The sequence below is a fragment of the Protomyctophum bolini genome (assembly GCF_963924005.1).
Source record: "Protomyctophum bolini genome assembly, chromosome: 13".
Taxonomy (NCBI): domain Eukaryota; kingdom Metazoa; phylum Chordata; class Actinopteri; order Myctophiformes; family Myctophidae; genus Protomyctophum; species Protomyctophum bolini.
In genome coordinates, this window is record NC_137874.1 from 41,524,382 (window position 1) to 41,546,148 (window position 21,767).

At 38.2% G+C, this 21,767-nt stretch overlaps 1 protein-coding gene across 1 annotated transcript in view; it reads left to right on the top strand.

The window, feature by feature from the left end:
* The window catches only part of LOC308327695 (uncharacterized protein), a gene marked incomplete at both ends in the record, with an annotated part of 126,680 nt that overhangs the window by 520 nt on the left and 104,393 nt on the right, over positions 1-21,767 (top strand). The window contains 5 exons of the mRNA XM_080781220.1: positions 470-564; positions 2,844-2,958; positions 4,990-5,087; positions 6,628-6,718; positions 8,274-8,371. Coding sequence (XP_080637346.1) covers positions 470-564; positions 2,844-2,958; positions 4,990-5,087; positions 6,628-6,718; positions 8,274-8,371 — 497 coding nt within the window. The remainder of the gene's footprint in view (positions 1-469; positions 565-2,843; positions 2,959-4,989; positions 5,088-6,627; positions 6,719-8,273; positions 8,372-21,767) is intronic.

Genomic DNA, 21,767 nt, shown 5'->3' on the forward strand with positions numbered 1-21,767 from the left:
TCGTATCGCGCCACTCGGTGGCGCCATATGAGCTTGTAGATCTGCTATTTTTCAATAGCTAAAGCATAACATGATGCCAACACCAAAATGGGTGCCCGGTCAGAATGGGTTAAATGGTGACACGAAGTGGGCAGTCTGTCTCGGACTTAAAGCCAACAGCCGAGTTGACAATATTGAATAAACACATTTTATTTCGGGGCCGAACAAATCATTTTCTAATTATTTGTTCAGCCCCCCCCAAAATGGGTTTATTGTCATGATTTGTCAACTCGGCTGTTGGCTTTGGTCAGAGGCTTTAACTGTCTTTAAATAAATACTTTTTGAAACGTCTATGGGGAAAAATGAATTGGAAATTCTCTTCCTGGTGTCCTCGCAGGGGTGGCGGGACTGCAGCGCTTTATAGCGTATTATAGTGCGAATTTCAAACCATTGAATATTCTGTAAATTATTCTGCTTCTCTGCTCTGCAGGTGCTGTGTTGGATAATGACTTACAAAGACGCTGAGGGCATCAGCGTTCAAGACCTGAAGCAGAGACTTAATAACATGAGTATTCGCGTCATCTGGTAAGAGATTATTATTATTACAACATATCGTTTTTCTCTGTATGTTCGGCTCTGAATTAGTCAGTTCACCTCATGTAACTAGAATAATAATAATAATAATAATAATACAACTGTCTCCATTGGCTAGCCAGCGTGCTTTCTGGTCCAGAGGGGCGCACGCTTGGAGCAAGCGTTGGAAACATATTGGTTCACCGATCGGTGATCTTTTTTTTTTGGGGGGGGGGGGGGGGGGGGTGCGATGCGCGATGCGAGGCGAGGCGAGCAGAGCAGTGACTCACAATGTATTTGGCTTAAACAACGATATAGCAGAGAGAAACGCATGCTTGGATTTTTCTCATTTATTTTAAATGATAAGCAACAATTGTTGCTTTCTTTATTTGAGGCCTTATTACTTTTGATGAATTGAACATGCAGGGGACCCTCTTGTAATGTAAACCAGTGTGATGCTTAATTGGGTCGTCCACTCACAGTTAACAGTCTTTGTATGGAGTTTGTGCTTGAAATGTACTGTAATTCTGCAAACTGTTAATACATATTTCAATCAATCAAACTCACAGCAGCAATTGCGAGGCGCACGCATGCGGCTCGCGGAGCAAAGGAGGAATTAAACACAATAGTATCAGTGCAACACTATACAGAAAATATGAACAGAGGCATTACTTTTCTTAACATAAGTAAACGAAAACAAAACTCACAGCAGCAATTGCGAGGCGCACGCATGCGGCTCGCGGAGCAAAGGAGGAATTGAGGAATTAAACACAATATATTGTGTTTAATTCCTCAATTCCTTGCAATTGCTGCTGTGAGTTTTGTTTTCGTTTACTTATGTTAAGAGAAGCGATGCCTCTGTTCATATTTTCTTTATAGTGTTGCACTGATACTATTGTATCAGTGCAACTTGTGATACGGACAATTTCTTGTCACATATTTGACACACTACTTTGTTGTCTTGGCATATTCTAAAATGCAACCACACTTTAGATTTCTTTTGTGGCGGCATGACTGCAGGCCGCAGCTGTTCTGTTGACTTCCTTGTTGTTACCACGAGTGAGGGGGAGAGGGGAGGCGGCGTTGAGTGAGGGGGAGCGGGGAGGCGGCGTTGTTGTTACCACGAGTGAGGGGGAGAGGGGAGGCGGCGTTGCGAGGTGCTGCGAAGCGTGAGCATGGCTCGCGGACCAAAATGGGCCGTCTCGTGGACCAAAAGCGTTTTGTTTAAAATTACTATTCGATTCAAAATTTCAAAATTGATTCCCGTGCTGTTACGACTCACCGAGTCTAGGACGGTCATTAATAAGGCAAGGTTGTAGAAATGCCAAAGTTGTTTTATTTCTTATTCTGTGGCACACAAATTATAGTAACAATATATATACATGTATTCAATATGAATTACAGAAGGGCTATTTACAGGGCGAGCAGGGCTGAGCAGGTCCTAAATCAAAGAAACAATCAAACATCCTAACTCTCAATCCTATAATCAGAAAACCCCTCCCAAATCTGAATAACTACTAAACGGAAACAAAAGAACCTAACTGGCTACTCTACACTTTATCCTAACTCAAACAGAAATACATGGTGAGGAGCCTGCTGGTCTAGCTAAGTGAACTGACATGAAATACTATGACATACTACCTGTTACCATACTACTGCTCCTGATCATGACCTCATAAGGGATTTTAACATGAATGATTAACAACAGACAACAGACTGATCAAACATAGCATTAGCAACTCTTGCCATACTGATGTTGCGCTATATTACTCCGTGCATATTCTCTCTGCACGGAGGGCGCGCTGCCCCTAGCCGGCTCCACTCTGGAGTGACTGTTTGGACAGCGGCCCGGAGTGAAGGCTTCAGAACGCCTTTATGCCGTCAGGTGGGCGCAGGTGTAGAAGCTGGTTGGAGGAGCGAGATGCGGAGCGGGCGACCAACAGCGGAGCGGCGGCAATGCTCCCCACCAATGGCGGTGCTGACGGACCTACAGGGCTGGGTTAGGCAACGGGGCGGGCACTGTGCGCACCACGCAGACAAAGACATATATAGGCCTGCGGCCGTAACACGTGCGTATCGATTGAACGTCGATTAATCGTACCCCTACTGGGTACCGAGGCTACTCTATGGTCAACACTGGTGACAGGTCTTTGGTCCCTCAGGGAGCCATGTGTCCTAACGGAGCCAGTAAGCAGTTTTTTTTCCCCTTTTCTGCGAGAGGAACTTAACAGCTTTGTTTTGTCGCACATTAAATATAATCTGCGTCACCTTTCCTTCTGAACTCCCGACAGGAAAGCAGTGAAGTTCCTGGTCAACGAGGGACACATCCGCTCCACCGTGGACAAGATGCACTACCTGTCCACACACTTCAAGCATCACATCAACATGTCCACAGACGCCACCAAGGTAATGATGTCTTTACTTATTTTCACATGGCTGTAACCTCGTCTGCATTGATACAGTTTAGCTTTGTAACGGACTCTGGGACAGTAACGGAACTGTCCAATCCAATCCACTTTATTTATATAGCACGTTTCAAAACTCAGGGTTTACAAAGTTCTGTACAGGAGAAAATTAAATCAAATTCACTATAGCTACGTAACCACACAGAACAAACTACAGCAAGAATACAAAGTACTACAAACAGTGAAACGACTGAGAGACATCATTGAAAAGTACAAGACGCAACAGCGTCAGACAGTGATACAAGGTATAAAGTCTTGAGGCGAGATTTAAAGGTCTCGATGGAAAGGGGCCAGTTTGACGTGGGAGGGGAGTGCGTTCCATAATTTGGGGGCTACAACAGAGAAGGCTCGGTCGCCTCTGGACTTTAAGCGTGTCCATTTCCCCCAAGTAAAATATTACCAACGACGGATACAGTAACGGGTAAGCTGGTTCCTTCATCGATACTCGCACTTCTTCTTCTTTTCCTTTCGGTTTTTCCCTTCAGAGGTCAGTCGGTCGCCACAGCAAATCATCTGCCTCCATCTCACCCTGTCCTCTGTCCCCACAGCCAATCTGCCTCCTCTTCTCTCACACCAACTAACTTCATGTCCTCTTTCACTACATCCATAAACCTTCTCTCTGTTCTTCCTCTATAGAGCGCCGCAGTCCCCGCCCCCTTTCAGAAAGCGAGTGGCCCAGGAAGTGAAAGCCCCATGCATTCTGCCATCAGCACTTTTAATATAATTTATTTAAAGACGGTTACGCCGCGGACAAAGCCAATTCGGATCGTGACGAATCATGACAATGAACACAATATTTTGGGCCGATCAAATAATTTATAAGACGAAAAATAAAACAAATAGTGTTGTCTCCTGACTTTCTTTTCTTCTTTCTAATGATTTGATCGTCCCAAAATATTGTGTTCATTGTCATGATTCGTCACGATCCGAATTGGCTTTGTCCGCAGCGTAACCGTCTTTAAATAAATTATATTAAAAGTGTCGATGGCAGAATGCATGGGGCTTTCACTTCCTGGGCCACTCGCTTTTCTGAAAGGGGGCGGGGACTGCGGCGCTCTATAGGCCTCCTGCCTGGCACTTCCAACCTCAACATCAACACCTGCGTGTCCAAACCATCTCAGTTTAGGCCTCTCTGGCTTTATCTCCAAAACATCTGACATGTGCTGTCCCTCTGATATACTCGTATCTGATCCTATCCATCCTTGTTTCTCCCAGAGAGAACCTCAACATTTGAGTCTTTGCTAACTCCAGCTCTGCTTCCTGTCTTTTCCTCAGTGCGACTGTCTCTAGAATCTAAAGTTTCTAAACCATACAACATAGCTGGTCTCAACACTGTCTTGTTACACCTTACCTTTCATTCTCGCTGATACTTTCCTATCACACGTCACACTTTTCTCCGCCCCTTTCCAACCTGCTTGCATCCTTTTTATTCTGATGAAATTATTTGCAAATGTTTCTCAATACCGATTTTTTCCCCCCGGTGTAATGTACCAACTCCACTGATATGAGACTAATTCCTTGAAAGTGCAAAACAACAACAACTGGCAATACAAAAATTATTCTGATTCTGTCTCCTCAAGGTGCTGAGTTGGATTCAGTGCTTCCAAGAATAAATCAGATTCTCTGTCTCCTCAAGGTGCTGAGTTGGATTCAGTGTTTCCAAGAATAAATCTGATTCTCTGTCTCCTCAAGGTGCTGAGTTGGATTCAGTGCTTCCAAGAATAAATCAGATTCTCTGTCTCCTCAAGGTGCTGAGTTGGATTCAGTGCTTCCAAGAATAAATCAGATTCTCTGTCTCCTCAAGGTGCTGAGTTGGATTCAGTGTTTCCAAGAATAAATCTGATTCTCTGTCTCCTCAAGGTGCTGAGTTGGATTCAGTGCTTCCAAGAATAAATCAGATTCTCTGTCTCCTCAAGGTGCTGAGTTGGATTCAGTGCTTCCAAGAATAAATCAGATTCTCTGTCTCCTCAAGGTGCTGAGTTGGATTCAGTGTTTCCAAGGTGCTGAGGGCGTCAGCCTTCAGGCCCTGAAGCAGGGACTGGGAGGCATGGCGGTGCCCGCCGCCAAATGGTAAGACCCCCCCCTTCTTCTTTAGTTTTTATTGGATTTTATTTGCTCCCTTTTTCTGTGAGAGCACATTCTGGGCAGGAACCCCTTTTGGTGTTTCAAGCATTGTGTTATGCTGTAGCTATTGACAAAAATATCAGATCTACAAGCTCGTAGCACGGCACCGAGTGCTGCGCTACGAGCTTTTAGGTCTGCTATTTTTTTTTAAATCTTTAATCTTGAAAATGTGGTGCAAATCTTTGAATGTATATTCTTTCACAGTGAACGTTTTTAACTCAAATCTTCTGGGGGGGTGGGGGGGACACAACTTATTTCTAGAGGGGGGTCAATGGCCAAATTCAGATAATTTTAGGGATACTTGACGAGAAATGAAAAAGGTTGACCACCACTGATATAGAAACATAGGTTATTTTAAAAGGTTGCGCACCGCTGATATAGAAACATAGGTTATTTTAAAAGGTTGCGCACCGCTGATATAGAAACATAGGTTATTTTAAAAGGTTGCGCACCGCTGATATAGAAACATAGGTTATTTTAAAAGGTTGAGCACCGCTGATATAGAAACATAGGTTATTTTAAAAGGTTGCGCACCGCTGATATAGAAACATAGGTTATTTTAAAAGGTTGAGCACCGCTGATATAGAAACATAGGTTATTTTAAAAGGTTGAGCACCGCTGATATAGAAACATTGGTTATTTTAAAAGGTTAAGCACCGCTGATATAGAAACATAGGTTATTTTAAAAGGTTGAGCACCACCGATATAGAAACATAGGTTATTTTAAAAGGTTGAGCACCACTGATATAGAAACATAGGTTATTTTAAAAGGTTGAGCACCACTGATATAGAAACATAGGTTATTTTCCAGAAAACTGTCAGGACTAATTTAGAAGACATTTGTAGAATCGTTCCCAGGTCTAAATGGGTTAATAGCATTGATTTACGTACCTAAAAAAAAGTGACCTTTCTTTTTTTTATATATTTTTCACCCCTGTGTCAATCATCTAATGTGATCCTGGGCTCTACACACCCTCCACCAACCTAGTCCCCATATATGGGGGACAAGGGGAGACCAACCTAGTCCCCATATATGGGGGACAAGGGGAGAGCAACCTAGTCCCCATATATGGGGGACAAGGGGAGACCAACCTAGTCCCCATATATGGGGGACAAGGGGAGAGCAACCTAGTCCCCATATATGGGGGACAAGGGGAGACCAACCTAGTCCCCATATATGGGGGACAAGGTGAGACCAACCTAGTCCCCATATATGGGGGACAAGGGGAGACCAACCTAGTCCCCATATATGGGGGACAAGGGGAGAGCAACGGACTTGAACTCATGCTTCCTTCATGCCTGAGTGTCCAAGTTGCTCCTTTTACACCTGACAGGGGGGAGTTTCCCTGGTTGGACGTAGCGCGTGGAAGGAACACGTTATTCCAACCCGTTCCTTTCCCCTCCATCAGGCGCCACCGGCTGGCCAGGGGGAGGCAGTATAGTGACCAGGATTAAAAAGTGACCTTTCTGTCATGTCTTGTTCCAGCGACGAAGCCGTGGCGTTCCTGGTCAACGAGGGATACGTCCGTCACACCACCGACCAGCATCGCTACATGTCCACGGACATCATCAACAGCGTAATGGTTTTATTTCATTTAACCTATTCTGACCTGAGATCAGATTCATACGAGGTTTCCACTGGACTGATTTCCACTGGTCTGATTAACCCATTCTGACCTGAGATCAGATTCTAAAAATGTCAGTCGTTCATCGATTTTTCAAAAATAGCAGACCTACAAGCTCGTAGCGCGCCACTCGGTGGCGCGCTATGAGCTTGTAGATCTGCTATTTTTCAATAGCTAAAGCATAACATGATGCTAACACCACAATGGGTTCCCGGTCAGAATGGGTTAACCTATTCTGGGGCGGGAACCCCTTTTGGTATTAGCTTTATGAGTGGCGCGCTATGAGCTTGTAGGTCTGCTATTTTTGGGGAAAAAAAATAATCATAGAAACAGCTTTTTCAGAAAACTGTCAGGATGTAGAAGACATTTTTTAGAATCTGATTTCAGGTCAAAATGGGTTAAATACACTATGTATAGTATTTTCTCATGGCTGTAAACCTAGTTCCTGCTGCACATATTTGTATTACTTACCCAACTAGTATTTACCGATATTTCAAATTAGGGATGTGCCGATGAGACATTTTGGCCAATATCCGATATAATTAATTGCCCTTATGGCCGATAACCGATATTACCGATGTCGATAATGATCTCATTCTGTATTAAAAAGTTATAATAATTTTTGTCCATTCTGAAAAATACATGTAACAGGGCATCTGCACTGCAGGAACAACATGTTTCCAGATGGGGGTCGGCGGCCAATTTCATATTTCTGGGGTCCTTGACATGAATATGTTTGAGAACGACTGACATAGAAACATGGGTTTTTCAGAAATCTGTCAGGCCTAAAGGTCATTATGCTGTGACATGTTAAACTAGGGCCTTTTTTTAATGATTCTGAATCCATTCCAAGTTTTGCACAAAAAACACTCGGCCATTGGCTATATGGCCAATTCGGCCATATAGCCACTAGCCCAAATGTCCTCATCACATTAGTGATGACGGCTATGGCCGTTTCTAGCCCAAGGAGTGTTTGGGGCCATGGGTGCACTGCTCAACCTTCATAGAAGATAAATCCACTGAGAAACTTTAACAAACCATATATTCTTGTGTATGCTTCTTAATATTATTATTATCCTGTGTAATGCACCAACCTTACAGACACATTTCATTGTATACACTGACACGAAACAAGACGGGAACGCCCAAAAACGTCACATCCGTTTTTTTTTACCCTGGGCAGAATGTTCTATGGCTGTCAATGCAACTTATTCCAATCCTTAATCACATACGGACAAACATCTATGCCGTTAATATCTAACTTGCGGAGGTAACGTGCCTTGTCCACACGGGCAACAGATCTTTCAACGTATGGCATTGCAAATACGTTTGATAATCGCTATGCTCTGCGCAATATTGTTTTGGAAATGCCGCAAATTGCATTGCAGTGAACGAGAGCAAATCACAACTTCCCCTGGGGATGGTGACTCCGCCCTGAATACGCGTTTTCGTGTCAGTGTATTTTTATGTGCAGAATATAAAGGTTGAATTCTAATATTCTCCTCAGGTGCTGCGTTTGATAAGGAGTTGTCCAGATGCCACGACGGGCCTCTGCCTTCAGGACCTGAACCAGGGACTGTGTGGGATGAACGCGTCTTCCATCAGGTAAGACCCTCAGGGACTGTGTGGGATGAACGCGTCTTCCATCAGGTAAGACCCTCAGGGACTGTGTGGGATGAACGCGTCTTCCATCAGGTAAGACCCTCAGGGACTGTGTGGGATGAACGCGTCTTCCATCAGGTAAGACCCTCAGGGACTGTGTGGGATGAACGCGTCTTCCATCAGGTAAGACCCTCTCCTCTCCTCTCCTCTCCTCTCCTCTCCTTCTCCTTCCATCAGGCAAGACACACATATTTTTTGAGATGGGGGTCGGTGGCCAATTATTACGTATCATTTTTGGGGTCCTTGTCATGAAACATTGATATAGAAACATGAGGTATTTCAAAAATTTGACGTCAGGTCTAAATGGGTTAAACCAGGGGTATTCAAACAGATTTGGCCGGGAACAACTGTAGAATGATTGTGTGTGTGGGGGGCCGCACAGTGTGCGCGCCAAGCGCTGACATTTGTGGGTTCTCAAAATGCTTTTTGTGCTCAAACACGAAGATTTATGTATATTTCCGCACAATAATGAGCTGTATAGACATATTATCCTGCTATATGAAGATAGGTTGAAAAGCGGTCCTTTTCTGTCCTGTTTTTCAACAGCCAAAAGTGTCAAATAATGGTTAGAAGTAGTGATCGACCGATATGGTTTTTGGCCGATATTTACGATTACCGATTAGTGGAGAATCAAAAAGCCCGATAGCCGATATTATGACCGATATTAATTTAAGTAAAAAAAATTTTTTTACAGTAACATAAATTCTAACACAATAATTCCTTTAAATGCATTGGAGAACATTTATTTCTTATAAAAAGTTAGTGCAAGCAAGAAGCACCAACATTGTTTTCAGTAACAACCCCCCCCCCCATCAAATGCAGCTTTAATTGAATTAAAGTGCAAACATGTACTGTAGCAGAATATGGAACATAGTGCTGTATGAAGTGCAGGCACAGGCTTAAAACATTTATTTAAAAAAAAAATCAGGGAAAAAAAAATCAGTTTATTTATCCAAATTGGTGATCTACAAGCCCACAGCACATTGCAGCATGACATGTTGAGAGCTTGTAGTTCTGCTGCCCAAACTCCCCAAAGCCATTGACCTTGTTGTTTTTACTCCACCACTGAAATTTGTCACTTTCAAGATCATAATTTTATAGCAATACAAGACAATAGCCTTGTATGTCTCAAAACACTGGCCTACCGTTAAATTATTGTCAACTAAATAAATATGAATTAGAAATTAAGACAAATATTGACAATGCTACTGATTGGTTCATTCTTCATTGGCTTGCAGTTAGTTATTGCACATAGCCAAAATGCAATAATAATAATAATAGGCTGGTCAGGATGGGGGGGAAAAGTTGTCCTTTTAGAAAACATTCAGTTGGCTCGCATGCATGCATGCACGCACACACACACACACGCACGCACGCACACAGCATGTGGTTACGCGCGCGCGCGCGCGCACACACACACACACACACACACACACACACACAATCAAAGAACCGTTTACATCTGCTGTAAGTTTGCAGCGTTAGCATAGCAGCTAGCGTTGGCTAATGTAGGTCTACCACTGTTACACCTTCTGTCCCTCTCAGTGTGGATTTTATTTTTGTTAATGCAAGATGAAAACAGCAATGCTTATGGTTACAAGGTTAGTATTACTCCTTCTAGCCCTGGTCCTCTCTCTTTTTACTCCGTGTGTGTGGAACTGGGAGGGAGGGAGGAGCACAGGCAGAGCGTGCTGTGCTCTGTGTGTGTCTAGTCTACTCCTCGGTGTTACAGACACGCAGCTAAGCTATATACATCTCCTTACAACCGTACTCTACCGGATTTTCAATGAGAGTGGAGTGGTTGTTGTACTTTTTTGCGCATTTATGACAAAATATAATAATCGGCTTCGATTATTAATTTTTACCACCGATACCGATATTAATACAAAACATGAATATCGAAGCCGATAATCGGCCACGGCCGATTATCGGTCGATCACTAGTTAGAAGCTGTTTCTCAACCAAAAGTGTCAAATAATGGTTAGGAGCTGTTTCTCAACAACCAAAAGTGTCAAATAATGTTTCAGGAGCTGTTTCTCAACAACCAAAAGTGTCAAATAATGTTTTAGGAGCTGTTTTTCAACAACCAAAAGTGTCAAATAATGGTTAGAAGCTGTTTCTCAACAACCAAAAGTGTCAAATAATGGTTAGAAGCTGTACAGAATACTGTAACAGTAAGTATGCAGTGCCAGTTGGTGCCACGGGGTGGTGCACTGCACCCTTTCGTTTTGTTGTGTGTGTGTGTGGAAGATCTGACTTCACTTCCACTATATGCGTAGCGGGCAGTATGACTAGAGGCTCCGTTCACCTTTTGTTTATGATATTAGTTCTGCCGTGAGACCTGGCGTAATATAATAATAATACAACTTTATTTGTATAGCACCTTTCATGACATGAAATGCAGCTCAAAGTGCTTTACAGAGAAATGGAGGATAAAAGAAAAGCAAGGCAACAACATTAAAAACAAGCAGTAATGCAATACAGTGAGGACATGAATAACAAAAATAAAAAATAAAAGATCAATTAAAAGAAATGTTGTAGAAGTGGGTCTTGAGCTGAGCTTTAAAAATGTCTACAGAGGCTGCCTGACGAAGGTACAGTGGGAGCTTGTTCCAAAATAATTTGCCAAAATAATTTGCCTCCCAAAATAATTTGCCAAAATAATTTGCCTCCCAAAATAATTTGCCAAAATAATTTGCCTACCAAAATAATTTGCCAACCAAAATAATTTGCCAAAATAATTTGCCTCCCAAAATAATTTGCCTCCCAAAATAATTTGCCTCCCAAAATAATTTGCCTCCCAAAATAATTTGCCTCCCAAAATAATTTTCCAAAATAATTTTCCAAAATAATTTGCCTCCCAAAATAATTTTCCAAAATAATTTGCCTCCCAAAATAATTTGCCAAAATAATTTGCCTCCCAAAATAATTTGCCTCCCAAAATAATTTGCCTCCCAAAATAATTTGCCTCCCCAAATAATTTGCCAAAATAATTTGCCTCCCAAAATAATTTGTTTCCCAAAATAATTTGCCAAAATAATTTGCCAAAATAATTTGCCTCCCAAAATAATTTGCCTCCCAAAATAATTTGCCAAAATAATTTGCCTCCCAAAATAATTTGCCTCCCAAAATAATTTGACTCCCAAAATAATTTGACTCCCAAAATAATTTGACTCCCAAAATAATTTGCCTCCCAAAATAATTTGACTCCCAAAATAATTTGCCTCCCAAAATAATTTGCCAAAATAATTTGCCTCCCAAAATAATTTGCCAAAATAATTTGCCTCCCAAAATAATTTGCCAAAATAATTTGCCTCCCAAAATAATTTGCCTCCCAAAATAATTTGCCTCCCAAAATAATTTGACTCCCAAAATAATTTGACTCCCAAAATAATTTGACTCCCAAAATAATTTGCCTCCCAAAATAATTTGCCTCCCAAAATAATTTGCCTCCCAAAATAATTTGCCTGCCAAAATAATTTGCCTCCCAAAATAATTTGCCTCCCAAAATAATTTGCCTCCCAAAATAATTTGACTCCCAAAATAATTTGACTCCCAAAATAATTTGCCTCCCAAAATAATTTGCCAATATAATTTGCCTCCCAAAATAATTTGCCTCCCAAAATAATTTGCCTCCCAAAATAATTTGCCAATATAATTTGCCTCCCAAAATAATTTGCCTCCCAAAATAATTTGCCAAAATAATTTGCCTCCCAAAATAATTTGCCTCCCAAAATAATTTGCCTCCCAAAATAATTTGCCTCCCAAAATAATTTGCCAAAATAATTTGCCTCCCAAAATTAATTTGCCAAAATAATTTGCCTCCCAAAATAATTTTCCAAAATAATTTGCCTCCCAAAATAATATGCCAAAATAATTTGCCTCCCAAAATAATTTGCCTCCCAAAATAATTTGCCTCCCAAAATAATTTGCCTCCCAAAATAATTTGCCTCCCAAAATAATTTGCCTCCCAAAATAATTTGACTCCCAAAATAATTTGACTCCCAAAATAATTTGCCTCCCAAAATAATTTGCCTCCCAAAATAATTTGCCTCCCAAAATAATTTGCCTCCCAAAATAATTTGCCTCCCAAAATAATTTGCCAATATAATTTGCCTCCCAAAATAATTTGCCTCCCAAAATAATTTGCCTGCCAAAATAATTTGCCAAAATAATTTGCCTCCCAAAATAATTTGCCTCCCAAAATAATTTGCCTCCCAAAATATTTTGACTCCCAAAATAATTTGACTCCCAAAATAATTTGCCTCCCAAAATTAATTTGCCTCCCAAAATATGGATGAACGCGTCTTCCATCAGGTAAGACCCTCAGGGACTGTGTGGGATGAACGCGTCTTCCATCAGGTAAGACCCTCAGGGACTGTGTGGGATGAACGCGTCTTCCATCAGGTAAGACCCCCAGGGACTGTGTGGGATGAACGCGTCTTCCATCAGGTAAGACCCTCATTTGCCAAAATAATTTGCCTCCTAAAATAATTTGCCAAAATAATTTGCCTCCCTAAATAATTTGCCAAAATAATTTGCCTCCCAAAATAATTTGCCAAAATAATTTGCCTCCCAAAATAATTTGCCTCCCAAAATAATTTGCCAAAATAATTTGCCTCCCAAAATAATGTGGGTCAAATAATGGTTAGAAGCTGTTTCTCAACAACCAAAAGTGTCAAATAATGGTTAGGAGCTGTTTCTCAACAACCAAAAGTGTCAAATAATGTTTCAGGAGCTGTTTCTCAACAACCAAAAGTGTCAAATAATGTTTTAGGAGCTGTTTTTCAACAACCAAAAGTGTCAAATAATGGTTAGAAGCTGTTTCTCAACAACCAAAAGTGTCAAATAATGGTTAGAAGCTGTACAGAATACTGTAACAGTAAGTATGCAGTGCCAGTTGGTGCCACGGGGTGGTGCACTGCACCCTTTCGTTTTGTTGTGTGTGTGTGTGGAAGATCTGACTTCACTTCCACTATATGCGTAGCGGGCAGTATGACTAGAGGCTCCGTTCACCTTTTGTTTATGATATTAGTTCTGCCGTGAGACCTGGCGTAATATAATAATAATACAACTTTATTTGTATAGCACCTTTCATGACATGAAATGCAGCTCAAAGTGCTTTACAGAGAAATGGAGGATAAAAGAAAAGCAAGGCAACAACATTAAAAACAAGCAGTAATGCAATACAGTGAGGACATGAATAACAAAAATAAAAAATAAAAGATCAATTAAAAGCAATGTTGTAGAAGTGGGTCTTGAGCTGAGCTTTATAAATGTCTACAGAGGCTGCCTGACGAAGGTACAGTGGGAGCTTGTTCCAAAATAATTTGCCAAAATAATTTGCCTCCCAAAATAATTTGCCAAAATAATTTGCCTCCCAAAATAATTTGCCAAAATAATTTGCCTACCAAAATAATTTGCCAAAATAATTTGCCTCCCAAAATAATTTGCCTCCCAAAATAATTTGCCTCCCAAAATAATTTGCCTCCCAAAATAATTTGCCTCCCAAAATAATTTGCCTCCCAAAATAATTTTCCAAAATAATTTTCCAAAATAATTTGCCTCCCAAAATAATTTTCCAAAATAATTTGCCTCCCAAAATAATTTGCCTCCCAAAATAATTTGCCTCCCAAAATAATTTGCCTCCCCAAATAATTTGCCAAAATAATTTGCCTCCCAAAATAATTTGCTTCCCAAAATAATTTGCCAAAATAATTTGCCAAAATAATTTGCCTCCCAAAATAATTTGCCAAAATAATTTGCCTCCCAAAATAATTTGCCTCCCAAAATAATTTGCCTCCCAAAATAATTTGACTCCCAAAATAATTTGACTCCCAAAATAATTTGACTCCCAAAATAATTTGCCTCCCAAAATAATTTGACTCCCAAAATAATTTGCCTCCCAAAATAATTTGACTCCCAAAATAATTTGCCTCCCAAAATAATTTGCCAAAATAATTTGCCTCCCAAAATAATTTGCCTCCCAAAATAATTTGCCTCCCAAAATAATTTGCCTCCCAAAATAATTTGACTCCCAAAATAATTTGCCTCCCAAAATAATTTGCCTCCCAAAATAATTTGCCTCCCAAAATAATTTGCCTCCCAAAATAATTTGCCTGCCAAAATAATTTGCCTCCCAAAATAATTTGCCTCCCAAAATAATTTGCCTCCCAAAATAATTTGACTCCCAAAATAATTTGACTCCCAAAATAATTTGCCTCCCAAAATAATTTGCCAATATAATTTGCCTCCCAAAATAATTTGCCTCCCAAAATAATTTGCCTCCCAAAATAATTTGCCAATATAATTTGCCTCCCAAAATAATTTGCCTCCCAAAATAATTTGCCAAAATAATTTGCCTCCCAAAATAATTTGCCTCCCAAAATAATTTGCCTCCCAAAATAATTTGCCAAAATAATTTGCCTCCCAAAATTAATTTGCCAAAATAATTTGCCTCCCAAAATAATTTGCCTCCCAAAATAATTTTCCAAAATAATTTTCCAAAATAATTTGCCTCCCAAAATAATATGCCAAAATAATTTGCCTCCCAAAATAATTTGCCAAAATAATTTGCCTCCCAAAATAATTTGCCTCCCAAAATAATTTGCCTCCCAAAATAATTTGCCTCCCAAAATAATTTGCCTCCCAAAATAATTTGCCTCCCAAAATAATTTGCCTGCCAAAATAATTTGCCTCCCAAAATAATTTGCCTCCCAAAATAATTTGCCTCCCAAAATAATTTGACTCCCAAAATAATTTGCCAAAATAATTTGCCTCCCAAAATAATTTGCCAATATAATTTGCCTCCCAAAATAATTTGCCTCCCAAAATAATTTGCCAATATAATTTGCCTCCCAAAATAATTTGCCTCCCAAAATAATTTGCCAAAATAATTTGCCTCCCAAAATAATTTGCCTCCCAAAATAATTTGCCTCCCAAAATAATTTGCCAAAATAATTTGCCTCCCAAAATTAATTTGCCAAAATAATTTGCCTCCCAAAATAATTTTCCAAAATAATTTTCCAAAATAATTTGCCTCCCAAAATAATATGCCAAAATAATTTGCCTCCCAAAATAATTTGCCTCCCAAAATAATTTGCCTCCCAAAATAATTTGCCTCCCAAAATAATTTGACTCCCAAAATAATTTGACTCCCAAAATAATTTGCCAAAATAATTTGCCTCCCAAAATAATTTGCCTCCCAAAATAATTTGCCTCCCAAAATAATTTGCCTCCCAAAATAATTTGCCAATATAATTTGCCTCCCAAAATAATTTGCCTCCCAAAATAATTTGCCTGCCAAAATAATTTGCCAAAATAATTTGCCTCCCAAAATAATTTGCCTCCCAAAATAATTTGCCTCCCAAAATATTTTGACTCCCAAAATAATTTGACTCCCAAAATAATTTGCCTCCCAAAATTAATTTGCCTCCCAAAATATGGATGAACGCGTCTTCCATCAGGTAAGACCCTCAGGGACTGTGTGGGATGAACGCGTCTTCCATCAGGTAAGACCCTCAGGGACTGTGTGGGATGAACGCGTCTTCCATCAGGTAAGACCCCCAGGGACTGTGTGGGATGAACGCGTCTTCCATCAGGTAAGACCCTCATTTGCCAAAATAATTTGCCTCCTAAAATAATTTGCCAAAATAATTTGCCTCCCTAAATAATTTGCCAAAATAATTTGCCTCCCAAAATAATTTGCCAAAATAATTTGCCTCCCAAAATAATTTGCCTCCCAAAATAATTTGCCAAAATAATTTGCCTCCCAAAATAATGTGGGTCAAATAATGGTTAGAAGCTGTTTCTCAACAACCAAAAGTGTCAAATAATGGTTAGGAGCTGTTTCTCAACAACCAAAAGTGTCAAATAATGTTTCAGGAGCTGTTTCTCAACAACCAAAAGTGTCAAATAATGTTTTAGGAGCTGTTTTTCAACAACCAAAAGTGTCAAATAATGGTTAGAAGCTGTTTCTCAACAACCAAAAGTGTCAAATAATGGTTAGAAGCTGTACAGAATACTGTAACAGTAAGTATGCAGTGCCAGTTGGTGCCACGGGGTGGTGCACTGCACCCTTTCGTTTTGTTGTGTGTGTGTGTGGAAGATCTGACTTCACTTCCACTATATGCGTAGCGGGCAGTATGACTAGAGGCTCCGTTCACCTTTTGTTTATGATATTAGTTCTGCCGTGAGACCTGGCGTAATATAATAATAATACAACTTTATTTGTATAGCACCTTTCATGACATGAAATGCAGCTCAAAGTGCTTTACAGAGAAATGGAGGATAAAAGAAAAGCAAGGCAACAACATTAAAAACAAGCAGTAATGCAATACAGTGAGGACATGAATAACAAAAATAAAAAATAAAAGATCAATTAAAAGCAATGTTGTAGAAGTGGGTCTTGAGCTGAGCTTTATAAATGTCTACAGAGGCTGCCTGACGAAGGTACAGTGGGAGCTTGTTCCAAAATAATTTGCCAAAATAATTTGCCAAAATAATTTGCCTCCCAAAATAATTTGCCAAAATAATTTGCCTACCAAAATAATTTGCCAAAATAATTTGCCTCCCAAAATAATTTGCCTCCCAAAATAATTTGCCTCCCAAAATAATTTGCCTCCCAAAATAATTTGCCTCCCAAAATAATTTGCCTCCCAAAATAATTTTCCAAAATAATTTGCCTCCCAAAATAATTTTCCAAAATAATTTGCCTCCCAAAATAATTTGCCTCCCAAAATAATTTGCCTCCCAAAATAATTTGCCTCCCCAAATAATTTGCCAAAATAATTTGCCTCCCAAAATAATTTGCTTCCCAAAATAATTTGCCAAAATAATTTGCCAAAATAATTTGCCTCCCAAAATAATTTGCCAAAATAATTTGCCTCCCAAAATAATTTGCCTCCCAAAATAATTTGCCTCCCAAAATAATTTGACTCCCAAAATAATTTGACTCCCAAAATAATTTGACTCCCAAAATAATTTGCCTCCCAAAATAATTTGACTCCCAAAATAATTTGCCTCCCAAAATAATTTGACTCCCAAAATAATTTGCCTCCCAAAATAATTTGCCAAAATAATTTGCCTCCCAAAATAATTTGCCTCCCAAAATAATTTGCCTCCCAAAATAATTTGACTCCCAAAATAATTTGACTCCCAAAATAATTTGCCTCCCAAAATAATTTGCCTCCCAAAATAATTTGCCTCCCAAAATAATTTGCCTGCCAAAATAATTTGCCTCCCAAAATAATTTGCCTCCCAAAATAATTTGCCTCCCAAAATAATTTGCCTCCCAAAATAATTTGACTCCCAAAATAATTTGCCAAAATAATTTGCCTCCCAAAATAATTTGCCAATATAATTTGCCTCCCAAAATAATTTGCCTCCCAAAATAATTTGCCTCCCAAAATAATTTGCCAATATAATTTGCCTCCCAAAATAATTTGCCTCCCAAAATAATTTGCCAAAATAATTTGCCTCCCAAAATAATTTGCCTCCCAAAATAATTTGCCTCCCAAAATAATTTGCCAAAATAATTTGCCTCCCAAAATTAATTTGCCAAAATAATTTGCCTCCCAAAATAATTTTCCAAAATAATTTTCCAAAATAATTTGCCTCCCAAAATAATATGCCAAAATAATTTGCCTCCCAAAATAATTTGCCAAAATAATTTGCCTCCCAAAATAATTTGCCTCCCAAAATAATTTGACTCCCAAAATAATTTGCCTCCCAAAATAATTTGCCAAAATAATTTGCCTCCCAAAATAATTTGCCTCCCAAAATAATTTGCCTCCCAAAATAATTTGCCTCCCAAAATAATTTGCCAATATAATTTGCCTCCCAAAATAATTTGCCTCCCAAAATAATTTGCCTGCCAAAATAATTTGCCAAAATAATTTGCCTCCCAAAATAATTTGCCTCCCAAAATATTTTGACTCCCAAAATAATTTGACTCCCAAAATAATTTGACTCCCAAAATAATTTGCCTCCCAAAAATAATTTGCCTCCCAAAATAATTTGCCAAAATAATTTGCCTCCCAAAATAATTTGCCTCCCAAAATAATTTGTCAAAAAAATTTGCCTCCTAAAATAATTTGCCTCCCAAAATAATTTGCCTCCCAAAATAATTTGCCTCCCAAAATAATTTGCCTCCCCAAATAATTTGCCAAAATAATTTGCCTCCCAAAATAATTTGCTTCCCAAAATAATTTGCCAAAATAATTTGCCTCCCAAAATAATTTGCCAAAATAATTTGCCTCCCAAAATAATTTGCCTCCCAAAATAATTTGCCTCCCAAAATAATTGGACTCCCAAAATAATTTGACTCCCAAAATAATTTGCCTCCCAAAATAATTTGCCTCCCAAAATAATTTGCCTCCCAAAATAATTTGCCAAAATAATTTGCCTCCCAAAATAATTTGCCTGCCAAAATAATTTGCCTCCCAAAATAATTTGCCTCCCAAAATAATTTGCCAAAATAATTTGCCTCCCAAAATAATTTGCCAAAATAATTTGCCTCCCAAAATAATTTGCCTCCCAAAATAATTTGCCAAAATAATTTGCCTCCCAAAATAATTTGCCAATATAATTTGCCTCCCAAAATAATTTGCCTGCCAAAATAATTTGCCAAAATAATTTGCCTCCCAAAATAATTTGCCTCCCAAAATAATTTGCCTCCCAAAATATTTTGACTCCCAAAATAATTTGACTCCCAAAATAATTTGACTCCCAAAATAATTTGCCAAAATAATTTGCCTCGCAAAATAATTTGCCTCCCAAAATAATTTGCCTCCCAAAATAATTTGCCTCCCCAAATAATTTGCCAAAATAATTTGCCTCCCAAAATAATTTGCTTCCCAAAATAATTTGCCAAAATAATTTGCCTCCCAAAATAATTTGCCAAAATAATTTGCCTCCCAAAATAATTTGCCAAAATAATTTGCCTCCCAAAATAATTTGCCTCCCAAAATAATTTGCCAAAATAATTTGCCTCCCAAAATAATTTGCCTCCCAAAATAATTTGACTCCCAAAATAATTTGACTCCCAAAATAATTTGACTCCCAAAATAATTTGCCTCCCAAAATTAATTTGCCTCCCAAAATAATTTTCCAAAATAATTTGCCTCCCAAAATAATTTGCCAAAATAATTTGCCTCCCAAAATAATTTGCCAAAATAATTTGCCTCCCAAAATAATTTGCCTCCCAAAATAATTTGTCAAAAAAATTTGCCTCCTAAAATAATTTGCCTCGCAAAATAATTTGCCTCCCAAAATAATTTGCCTCCCAAAATAATTTGCCTCCCCAAATAATTTGCCAAAATAATTTGCCTCCCAAAATAATTTGCTTCCCAAAATAATTTGCCAAAATAATTTGCCTCCCAAAATAATTTGCCAAAATAATTTGCCTCCCAAAATAATTTGCCAAAATAATTTGCCTCCCAAAATAATTTGCCTCCCAAAATAATTTGCCAAAATAATTTGCCTCCCAAAATAATTTGCCTCCCAAAATAATTTGCTTGCCAAAATAATTTGCCTCCCAAAATAATTTGCCTCCCAAAATAATTTGCCTCCCAAAATAATTTGCCTGCCAAAATAATTTGCCTCCCAAAATAATTAGCCTCCCAAAATAATTTGCCTCCCAAAATATTTTGACTCCCAAAATAATTTGACTCCCAAAATAATTTGACTCCCAAAATAATTTGCCTCCCAAAATAATTTGCCAAAATAATTTGCCTCCCAAAATAATTTGCCTGCCAAAATAATTTGCCTCCCAAAATAATTTGCCTCCCAAAATAATTTGCCAAAATAATTTGCCTCCCAAAATAATTTGCCTCCCAAAATAATTTGCCAAAATAATTTGCCTCCCAAAATTAATTTGCCAAAATAATTTGCCTCCCAAAATAATTTTCCAAAATAATTTGCCTCCCAAAATAATTTGCCAAAATAATTTGCCTCCCAAAATAATTTGCCAAAATAATTTGCCTCCCAAAATAATTTGTCAAAAAAATTTGCCTCCCAAAATAATTTGCCAAAATAATTTGCCTCCCAAAATAATTTGCCTCCCAAAATAATTTGCCTCCCCAAATAATTTGCCAAAATAATTTGCCTCCCAAAATAATTTGCTTCCCAAAATAATTTGCCAAAATAATTTGCCTCCCAAAATAATTTGCCAAAATAATTTGCCTCCCAAAATAATATGCCAAAATAATTTGCCTCCCAAAATAATTTGCCAAAATAATTTGCCTCCCAAAATAATTTGCCTCCCAAAATAATTTGACTCCCAAAATAATTTGCCTCCCAAAATAATTTGACTCCCAAAATAATTTGACTCCCAAAATAATTTGCCTCCCAAAATAATTTGCCAAAATAATTTGCCTCCCAAAATAATTTGCCTCCCAAAATAATTTGCCTCCCAAAATAATTTGCCAAAATAATTTGCCTCCCAAAATAATTTGCCTCCCAAAATAATTTGCCTCCCAAAATAATTTGCCAATATAATTTGCCTCCCAAAATAATTTGCCTCCCAAAATAATTTGCCTGCCAAAATAATTTGCCAAAATAATTTGCCTCCCAAAATAATTTGCCTCCCAAAATAATTTGACTCCCAAAATATTTTGACTCCCAAAATAATTTGCCTCCCAAAATAATTTTACTCCCAAAATAATTTGCCAAAATAATTTGCCTCCCAAAATTAATTTGCCTCCCAAAATTAATTTGCCTCCCAAAATAAATTTCCAAAATAATTTGCCTCCCAAAATAATTTGCCAAAATAATTTGCCTCCCAAAATAATTTGCCAAAATAATTTGCCTCCCAAAATAATTTGCCAAAATAATTTGCCTCCCAAAAAAATTTGTCAAAAAAATTTGCCTCCTAAAATAATTTGCCTCCCAAAATAATTTGCCTCCCAAAATAATTTGCCTCCCCAAATAATTTGCCAAAATAATTTGCCTCCCAAAATAATTTGCTTCCCAAAATAATTTGCCAAAATAATTTGCCTCCCAAAATAATTTGCCAAAATAATTTGCCTCCCAAAATAATTTGCCAAAATAATTTGCCTCCCAAAATAATTTGCCTGCCAAAATAATTTGCCTCCCAAAATAATTTGCCTCCCAAAATAATTTGCCAAAATAATTTGCCTCCCAAAATAATTTGCCTCCCAAAATATTTTGACTCCCAAAATAATTTGACTCCCAAAATATTTTGACTCCCAAAATAATTTGACTCCCAAAATAATTTGACTCCCAAAATAATTTGCCAAAATAATTTGCCTCCCAAAATAATTTGCCAAAATAATTTGCCTCCCAAAATAAATTGCCAAAATAATTTGCCTCCCAAAAT